Genomic DNA, 10425 nt, shown 5'->3' with positions numbered 1-10425 from the left:
AAATGGTCCGCGGCTATCTACAGCTTTGCAGGGCTCTACAAACACGTACTAGGAAGCCCATAGGAGACAGGGGCTAGTTTCCAGAGACTGAGGTTTAAAATCCTTCTAGCCATTTCTAGAAGTTGGCAAAAAGTCATCCGTCTTTAGGCAGAGCGTTTTGAGCCTCTAAGAAAGGTTGCATTTTAAAGAGCAATCAGGCAGCCTACACAGTTAGAAAATACATCTGCACAATAACTTAAAACATGGGTAACTTGTTTGTCACATAGCACTGTAACACAGAAAATTAGCTTCTGCTTTCTTGCAAGGTTTGTAGCCCACCCCTTTGTTTTAACACAATAATATTGCAAGCGGCAGGCTGACAGGATGTATGGCTAGCCATTACAATGCATCATGTCAAAGATCTGCCAACTAATAGCTCTGACAAGATGCATAACAGCTCCTTCAGTGGCTTTAGGATGCATCATTAGGAGATGAATGGAATCTTGAGAGCAGAGGATGATTCAAGCTATCCTTCTGGCTCGCACACACAACACTCATACTGCAGCTATTTTGGCAGCCTGCTTTGACATTCCCCTTCCCCTAAAGGTTCTGTGTCTGTCTGGGAATGTTTGTGTTTCTCAGGCATAGGTGGATGCATGAGAGTTGTAAATTCGTCTGGGATTAAACACTATCTCCAGTAGCTTTGGATCCACTCACTTATAATTCTGACAGACATACACGAAGTATCAGAGTGTAGCCGGGTTAGTCTGTATCAGCAAAAAGAATGAGGAGTCCTTGGGGCACCTTAGAGACTAACAAATTTATTTGGGCATACGCTTTCATGGGCTAAAACCCACTTCATCATATGCATGCAGTGGGAAATACAGTAGGAAGATTGTGTGTATACACACACACACACACACACACACACACAGAGAGAACATGAAAAAATAGGGGTTGCCATACCAACTCTAAAAAGAATAATCAATTAAGGTAGGCTATTATCAGCAGGAGAAAAAAAAACTTTTGTCGTGATAATCAGGATGGCCCATTTCAAACATTTGACAAGAAGGTGTGAGTAACAGTAGAGGAAAAATTAGCATGGGGAAATAATAAATTTGTTAGTCTCTAAGGTGCCACAAGTACTCCTGTTCTTTTTGCGGATACAGACTGACACGGCTGCTATTCTGAAACCTGTCGGTTTTTAGTTTGTATAATGACCCATCCACTCCCAGTCTAAACTCTGCTCTGCTAGGTGTGGGCTTTTTGCACCTGACAGGCAGAACTTTTCTTCTCAAATTGTATCTTACATTTACTTGTTTTATAAATACAGACTAATAAAACTGCATCAAACAATTAAAGACCCAATATCTTTTTATTTTCCAATTGAGACTTATAAACAACAAGCCGGAGCTTGACACAAGGCATTTACTAGGAATGAATGACCAACAGAGGGTTAATGACCCTGGTCACATCCAGGCTATCAGTTCCCCAATTATGCTCAGGAAGTGTCCCCTTGATTAGCTTTGTCATCATTCATGAAACAATAAGACTGTGCTTTGCTTCCAGGATACATCAAGTTTCAGGACTTCAGTTCAAAGCACCACTGTGGTACCAGGCTACCTGCAATAAAAGGGGAAAAGAACAGTCATGAAATTGGAAGTAATCTCTCCCTTCTCATTCCGTTGCACTGACTTTATATTATTGTATATAACTTGCACCTCTTCTGAAGATCCTGTAAAGCCCTGAAAGGTGAGTGGTGAAGCTTAAAATGTTTTTACTTACCATTTTTCAGATAGTGAAACTGAGGCACGGACTTGCCCATGATCACACAAGAATTCAGGAGTGCTGATATCCCCATTGGCAGCAGATTAGATGGAACTCCCAATCTCTTGCTTTAACCATTAGACTATACTCCTGTCCAAGACCTCAGTAGTAGAACCTAGGAGTCCTAACCCCCAGTCCTCCAGATATAAGCTCATAGTGCCAGCTCTAACCAATAGACCCCACACTCACTTCCATTTTAAATGCTGTGACTGCTGGGGTTTTAGATTTAAAAAACTGACCAAACCCACCATGGCTAGAATAGGAGATTCGTTTTTTTACAAGGGATGCTGGAAATGCCCCCAGGCTCCCATGTGATGGGGCTCAGGAGCCAATTTTAATAAAATGCAAAGGGAAAGGTTCAATAAAAAGCGATAATTCTTTCGTTTAAAGATGACCCCGTAATCTCAATGCAGACACCCCCTCCTCCAAACACACACCAGGGCAAGCGCGTGGGGGAGGCAGAGGGGAAGGGAGAAAGCTGGGGGGGGGGGAATTACCCATCCTGCCCAGAGCCAGGCACTGCATCCTGCTGGTGTAATCCTCGCCCCACCGCTCCCCTCTAATCAGACAGTCACAATGGGGCCTCTCTCTCTCCAGCCTGCTCCCGGGCTCGGAGCCTCCGCAGAGCCAGGGGTGGTTGGCTCGGAAGCACGGTGCCCCTCCCCAGCCTGGAGGAGGAGATAACCCCCCCCCCCATTTTAACCTGCCCCCTGCTGCCCCCCACAATACAGCCCTCCTCTGGCCCACGCACCTCCCCTTCCTCAGGGGCAGCTCAGCTTCCTAGCCCCACACTCCCTACCCTCGGGGTCAGCCCCCTTCCTCCGCTAGGCATCTCCCCGAGGCCCTCCCACCGACCTATTCCGCCTAGGCCGCCGCCGGGGCTCCTACCTGCCGCCGCGCTCCCTGGCAGCGGGCCGGGATGGGTAGCTCAGCCCGGGCCCCTCTCCGGTGCGCCCTGCGCGGGCTAGGGAGCGCACTCTGCGGAGCGTTCGCGGAGCCCCGGGCCGGGGCCGGGCAGCCGGGGAGGCGGAGTGAGGGGCCGGGGGCAGAGCCTCTCCACACCCCAGCGCGCTCGGCAGGCCCCGCCCGCTCCACACACGCCCGCCCGCCCGTCCGGGAGAAACTTTCCCCGGCTGCTTCCTTGGCGCCTTGTGCAGCCGGGCGCAGAGCGGACCCGGAGCAGAACAGCCCCGGGGGGACGGGGAGCCTGGGCTGGGGCGCACGGGGAAGGGGGAACGCGGGGGGTGTCCCGGGGCAGGTGAGGGGGGCCCGGAGCCCTGGGCGCAGGGGAGAGGCGGGAGCCTGGCGGGCTGGGGCGCACGGGAGAGGAGGCTCCGGCGTGGGGCACGGGAGACTGGGAGGGGAGGCGCTTCACCCCACCCCGGATGGGGAGCTCGCGTCCTGCGGTGGCTCCCCCGGGCGGAGCGTAGCCGAGGCGAGCTCTCCCCGTGAAGCGGGGCTTTCGGCGACCCACCCTCCCCTGCCCGGAGATGTCCGGGAGGCGCTCGCAGGAGGCACCTGCGGCGGCTGAGGACACCTGGCTCCCCGCCGGCGGACAGGAAAAAGGGGACGTGCCTTCCGCGCAGGGGCCCCCGAGGAAGAAGAAGCCCAAGTCTGGCTCCTCCAGCCTGCGCTGGGCTTTCAGCTGGCTTCGGGGCAAGAGGAAGAAGAAGAAGAGCAGCGGCTCCAACGCCCACCATGGGGCGCCCCCAGCGGAGGGGGAGGCGCCCTCTAAGGGAAAGAAGCAGGAGGAGCGAGCCAAGAAGGGCAAAGGTAGGGCAGGGGCTGCCCCTGGAGGAGTGGGTGCCTGGGCATTGGGAAAGGGGCTGTTTGCTGGCTGGGTCTCTCCTCCCTCCCCTTCATGCCACCGAGACTTTCCCCTCTGCCCCCTGCGCTGGTGTGTGGCCAGCCTTGAGGAGCCCTGCGAGGGGACTAGCTGCTCGTTGCCCTCGCTCGTGTTATGGCTACTGCAGCAGGCCCGTTCCGGTTCCCTGTAATCGGGAATGCCAGGCGCCCTGTGTAATCTCATTCCTCCCCTAAGGGATGTTGCCGGTTCACTGGGTCTGTTCTCTCTCTGCTGAGTCAGAAGGTCACATAGACTGGAAGAAACCTGGAGCAAATCCAGATTCCTCCTCCTCAGCATGGTGTTCGCGGGAGTTGGGCTGCTCCAGGTGTGGCCTCTTGCTGGCGGCCTACTGCCAACATCCCCAGCCAGGCCGAGGTGCTGGCCTTGGTGACCTGGATGTAATTCCTCCCCACTACTTCAGGGTGGCGGTAGGGGCTGCTCTGCTGCTGGAGGCAGGCCTTCAAAGCCTGGATGTAAGATCATAGCTGAAAATGGCAAAGGCCTGTTAGATCAACAACTCCACCCTTCTGCAGGGCAGGATACGATCCCTCAGAGAGGGCACAGCTATCAAACCCATGCTATGCTCATACCCTCCACTGCTCCAGTGTGTGATGTTATGGGGTGCCATGCTACGAGGAGCTCAGCCCTTCATCCCAGGATTATACACCCGATTCCAGCCCTCACTGCTAGGTGATGCTGTGTTGCTGGAGGTGCTGTTCTTCTTAACATGGCCTTTCTCCATTTGCATATGGCCCAGTATACATGTAGTAAGAGCGAAGTACTGCTCGAGGTGTTGTCCCTTCTAATCTGGAGGTATTCTGCCAGTTCTGGGATGTGGTGTTAGGGACCCTATGTATGCTAGTGTCTCCGCCCACCTGTTAGGACATCAAAATGAAGTCTCTTCTGCCTGGCGTTTTGGAAAAGGGGATCTAGATTCCTGTGGTAATCCATCCAGAGGCGTGCCTCACACCATGATTCATTGTCCAGTATTACTGCCCTGGCTCCCTCGCTGGGCATTAATTAGTTTAATTTGCAGGTATCCATAATGTGGGGAGTTGCTGTTTTTATCAACACTCAGTTGCTCTTTTACTGGTCTGTCAGTTATTGCTTTCAAGAGCACACAGAGAGCTGTGCTAAGAGGGGACAGCCATGGAAATGCAAGTTGCTCTTTCAAAGAGATCTTTGGAAGGTGGCTGAGTTTTCACCTAACAGTCTCATAAGAACAGGTTTCAGAGTAGCAGCTGTGTTAGTCTGTATCCGCAAAAAGAAGAACAGGAGTACTTATATGCATCCGAAGAAGTGGGCTGTAGTCCACGAAAGCTTATGCTCTAATAAATTTGTTAGTCTCTAAGGTGCCACAAGTATTCCTAGTCTCATAAGATGCTACCAGCACGTCCCGTCAGACATGTCTGGCTGCAGCTTTCCCCTCATGCTAGGTGCTCAGATTCCAGGCTGATGGGCAAAGCATAAGAACCTGAATATAATAGTCCACCCAGTGTGATATTCCTCACTGCGGTGCCCCACCAATACTGGCATCAATTCCATTCCTAATTTTCAAAACAGGGCCTATACAACCAGTCATTGCCAGAGTTGGGATCAGAACATAAGAGACCCTGGCTCTCATTTTACTAGACATGCACCTTTCTTATGGACACTGGCCGTGTGTTGTTAATGCCAGCTAGGAGTCCAGCATTATGCTTCCAACATCACTGGCCAGCTCTTTGACAAGTGTAAACTGGATATCTGCTCTGTGCCCACTCAAACTGCTTTAAATGCCCCACTTCCCGAGACCTGTAAACTAGCTGCATGCCTTGCTCTGCTCTGCTATGAGTATGAAACCATCTCCCTTTTGCGTGGGAGGCTGCAGGCCGTGTATGTGTGTGCCATGGAGCATGTACACCGGGCTTAGAGTTCCTTGCCATGTTTCCGTAGTGCAGCCATTTCTTGGTGTGACGGGGAGAGAGGTGTGGATTGGTAGAAACAACATGCATATGAAATGATTGCAGTTTGCGTGCCCGATTCAATCACTTTGTCTGTTCTAATAACATGCTCGCTTCCAAAATGCAAAACATGAAGGGACCACACCCTGTTTAACCCTTCCTATCCCAGCTGCTTTGCCATTTGCATTCTAATGATGTGGCCATGAAGGCAGCATGGACCAGGGGACTAAGCACTGGGCTGCAAGGTAGGAAGCCCGGTCCATTACTGACTTCTTATGTGACCTTGGGCATGTCACGGTGTGTGTTTCAATGTCGTAGTCCTCTGTAAAATGAGGGGAGTAAACACTTCCCTACGTCACTGAGGGGCTGCTGTGCAGATTCTTCAATAATGTTTGGGCAGCGCTTTGAAGATGGAAAGAGTGACAGCTATCAAAGTGCTAAGTTATTGATTAGTTTCTTATGTGCACTGGAGTCAGGTAACACTCAGCTGCCACTGCCTGAAATACTGACTGGTATGGAGGCTAGGTCTGCCTTTAGCTGATGACAGGGGTGGACCTATCAGTAATATGTTTTGCCTGAGCCTGTGAATTTTCCAGTTACCAAGCAGGAGGCGACAGGCCAGGACTGATGGAGGAACAGTCTGGAGTTAGGCAGGTCTGGGTTGGCCTCTAGGGTTCTGATTGTACAGGTTGCTGGTGGTGTCTGCTGATCTTTTTATATTTCTCTGGTTTGGGGAGGTACTTCAGGCCCTTCCAAAGATCAGCCTGGAATCCTGGGAAGTACCATGTCCTGCAGCAGAAATGCAACCCAGGGTTGTGACTCTTCATCTTTGCCTCGCATGCCCTTGCCCATTATGAAGACTTAGATTTGGTTATGGAAGGGGTGGCTGGGATGCATGTGGAAACATTTCCTCCTGTGTCCACGCTGGGGTAAGAGCCCTTCTCCCCTGGGGAGGGGGTGCAGACATAGGTTAGAAAATGGCAGGAGTGTACAGGGTCTGAAGAGTGAACAAATCATTCCAGTGAAGTCAAGGGGAGGCATGGGTCAGGGCTGGGTCAGGATCTAGTTCCCCTGAGCTTTGGTCTCTGTTCAGGATTTGGGTGTAAACTAGGGCTGGGTGACTGAGCACTGAAATAACCAGAATGTAAAAATGGAGGAAGTCCCATAATGGAGAACTCAGTGATCCGTCTAGTCAAATATTCTGACTCTGACTGGCCAGTACCAGCTGAGCTGCGTCAGAGAAAGGTGAAATTAATTCTGCAGTAGGCAGTTCTTGGATCACCGACCCATGGGGAAGCTTTCTTCCTTTCCCCCCCATGAGTCAGAGGTGGCCTTGTGCCTTGAAGTAGGTGGGTATTAGATCCCTTCCAAAAGTGGTGTTTTTTTTTTAAATCCTCTCTTTTGTATCCCTGGATGTTCTAATTATCCATCAAAACGTCCAAACTTTAACCAAAAAAAGAAAGAATCCTGCTAAGCTCTTGGCTGCTATGATACCTTGTTGCAAGGAGCTCACAAGCTAACTCTGTGTTGCATGAAAGGTATTTCCTTCTGCTGGTTTGAAACTTGCAACCCTGGTGTGTTTGACTCCCTGGCTTGAGGTACCTTCTTCCCCTATTCTCCTCTGACTGCTGCTGTTTTATTGCTTTACCAGCTCAGGCCTTGTGCTATGGGAGCCCCTCCCTGTCCCTACAAAGTACTATTACCCCTACTGTTACTTTTAAACAGCAAAATCTTCCATACAGCTGCTTGGCCAAGTTCCTCTCTCCTGTTTATTCAAAGAAATAAATCTTATCACTGAAATCTCTGTTGGCACCTGGAGAATGGAAGGGTACAGTGAGTCTAGTTAACCCGTAAGGGTTACTACAGTATTAGAAGGATACAATCTAGTGAAGGGGACTCCATCACCACGCTTCTGTCTGAAAATAATTTACCTACTGTTGTTACAAATAACGACTAAGATCACGGGAAATGAGACGAACCAATCATATTTCTTTTTATTCAGTTTGTTGATCCCATCTAATCTATCTATCTTAGGTACTTATATGGCCTCCGTTACTGTGGCGTTTGAGCATTTCAGTCTTTCATGTGTTCGTCTGCACAACACTGCTGTGTGGTAGGACAGTGTTGTTATCCCCAGTTTTGAGCTGGGGAGCTGAAGCATGGAGAAATGAAGTGACAAGATATCTATGATGAAGCAAGGAATTGCCCTCAAGTGCCACGCTAGTGTCCGAACCACTGAACCCTTGTGCATTTGACTGTACTTTGGGTGTAGTCAGAGTCACTGTTTCCTGTGGGTAGTCAGTAACAGAGGGTCCTGTGGCACCTTTAAGACTAACAGAAGTATAGGGAGCATAAGCTTTCGTGGGTAAGAACCTCACTTCTTCAGATGCAAGTAATGGAAATTTCCAGAGGCAGGTATAAATCAGTATGGAGATAACGAGGTTAGCTCAATCAGGGAGGGTGAGTTGCTCTGCTAGCAGTTGAGGTGTGAACGCCAAGGGAGGAGAAACTGCTTCTGTAGTTGGATAGCCATTCACAGTCTTTGTTTAATCCTGATCTGATGGTGTCAAATTTGCAAATGAACTGGAGCTCAGCAGTTTCTCTTTGGAGTCTGGTCCTGAAGTTTTTTTGCTGTAAGATGGCTACCTTTACATCTGCTATTGTGTGGCCAGGGAGGTTGAAGTGTTCTCCTACAGGTTTTTGTATATTGCCATTCCTGATATCTGGATTGTGTCCATTTATCCTCTTGCGTAGTGACTGTCCAGTTTGGCCAATGTACATAGCAGAGGGGCATTGCTGGCATATGATGGCATATATAACATTGGTGGACGTGCAGGTGAATGAGCCGGTGATGTTGTAGCTGATCTGGTTAGGTCCTGTGATGGTGTTGCTGGTGGTTGTGGGTAGTCAGTTTCTCCAGGGGTTGTGTGGGGGTTTTCACTTGGGGACGAGAAAGAAGAAAAGCATTTAAAAAAAAAGTTGTGATTGCAAATCCACCCCAATAGTTAAGGTGTCCCTTTAACACTTTAGTACCGCTGTGAAAGTGCATGTGCACCAGCACCACATTTTAGGAGGACCATTTGACTAGAACGTCATTGAGGAATGATGTCCTAGTGCTTTTGCCCCATCTTTTGGGGGGTTGATATAGGTTTCACAATATTACTTCTGAAGGGTTTTAAGAATGAAGGAGTTGATGTTCCAAACATTTTCAGTTACTAATTTTTTTGTATTAATTTGGCCCAACAGCATATAGACTCCTCACTGTGTTGTTAAAAATAAAATACTAAATACACTCAATGAGAGAGAGCTTGTTGGAAATTACATATGATTTGGTTTGTTGTTTGCCATGGTGAGCCAATGTAACCTAATTATATTGGAGGATCCCTGGTGCAGGGTTGTGATATAGCAGAAGTGATGCTGTTATCCCTGTGCTGGAGATTCCTGGGTGCTAGACTACCATATATCAGTGAAGATGCAGTTGTGAGTTGCTATAATATAATCGAGACATTCTAGTTCTCTGTAGATGCAGCAGTTGTATCCTAGTGCTAAGGGTTCAGAGTTCTGCAGCCATGTGGACATTCCTGCATGCTGCCTCGGAGTCTCTCATTCAGGGGAATTGTTTCGGTGTATTTGGTAATGAACTTGTTAATCTGCAGAGAGCAAAGAGTGACATTTCAGAAAATCTGAACAACAGGAATCCACTGGCTGGTCTGAGCTGGAAACTGTAAGCTTCTCTGCTGAACAAAGAGAGGTGTGTCTGCCAGCCACAGCCATTCCACCTGGAGACAACTGGAAGAATTACTCTTGCAAATAATGTTCCATAAGATCCGATAAAACTATTTTGCTGGAGTCGGGTTTCTCTTCATAAGGACGGTTTTATTTCATAAGACAATATGATCATTGACTATGACTCCAGCACCGAAAGAAACAGAAACCTCTGAAAGGTGAAGAGCCGAGCAAACTGTCTACCTGCCAAACTGGAGTTCATGCCGTTGGGTTTTGTGTGTCTGCTGCTACAGGTGATGAGCACCTGAACACCTCAGCTGGAGCAGGGGGGAACCCACCTCTTTGGGTGCTAGTTCTGCCATCAGTCATAGCAACACACACACATAAACCTGGGGGCCTGGATTGGGGCTTTGCAGGACATGAGTGGAAACCCTTCTGGTTATTTTTTTCTGTTAAAGGTTTGGGATCTTAAACATTTTTTGTGTTACCTTTTTTCCTTCTGAGTTCCATTTCCCCTTTAAGAGATCATCCTAGTAGCCCAGATCATGCTCTGTGTCTGTTCATTTGCATATCGAGGGTAGAAAATTGTAGGGCTGGCTTTTCTGCTCCTTCTGCCCAGAGAGAAGGGTCCCATCACTGTAGGACTTTGACTCATTGGTATAATGGGGCAAAAGCTAGGCTACAATGACTGTGGAGATTGTGACCTTTCTCTGCACAGTAAGGAGGAGAGCCCTATAGGTTGAGGGACTAGTACTAAAACCTCAAATTGTGCACTTTGATGCAGAGTTTTGGACTGGAAAGGTGCCAGATTGGCAGCCCTGGGAACTGAAGATGTTTGTTTAGCCACAGAACAGGTCTGGCCTAGGCTTGGTGGGGCGAGCTTTCCTGCTCGTTGCCCAATCAGTGGGCTTCAGTTCTGACTGGAAGGAAACAGCTGTGGGGGTGAAGAGGGCAGCTCAATCTCCAATTCTCCGTGAGGCCTTTGGCCATCCTCCAGGGTGCCCAGTTGGTGTCAGGTCTGTGATATGGACGCTTACAGGAACTGGACTGAGACCATCAACTCATCTCACGTAGGCCACTAAACTGCCATCAGCAGGGAACTACTGG

The 10425-nt window shown here is 49.4% G+C and overlaps 1 protein-coding gene and 1 long non-coding RNA gene across 2 annotated transcripts in view; one reads left to right on the top strand and one right to left on the bottom strand.

Annotated features, from left to right (window-relative positions):
• Positions 1-1335: 1335 nt before the first annotated feature.
• Positions 1336-3465, bottom strand: LOC101933347 (uncharacterized). Its single transcript, XR_010594663.1, has 2 exons — positions 3325-3465; positions 1336-1602 (listed from the first exon to the last, which is right to left on the bottom strand). It is a non-coding gene; the product is annotated as an uncharacterized LOC101933347 (long non-coding RNA).
• NHSL3 (NHS like 3) overlaps positions 2676-10425 on the top strand; it is a 53959-nt gene continuing 46209 nt past the window's right edge. The window contains exon 1 of the mRNA XM_065577119.1: positions 2676-3579. Coding sequence (XP_065433191.1) covers positions 3297-3579 — 283 coding nt within the window. The 5' untranslated portion in view covers positions 2676-3296. The remainder of the gene's footprint in view (positions 3580-10425) is intronic.

This window comes from Chrysemys picta, chromosome 23 (assembly GCF_011386835.1).
Source record: "Chrysemys picta bellii isolate R12L10 chromosome 23, ASM1138683v2, whole genome shotgun sequence".
NCBI lineage: Eukaryota > Metazoa > Chordata > Testudines > Emydidae > Chrysemys > Chrysemys picta.
This window is presented reverse-complemented; position numbering and strand designations above follow the sequence as displayed.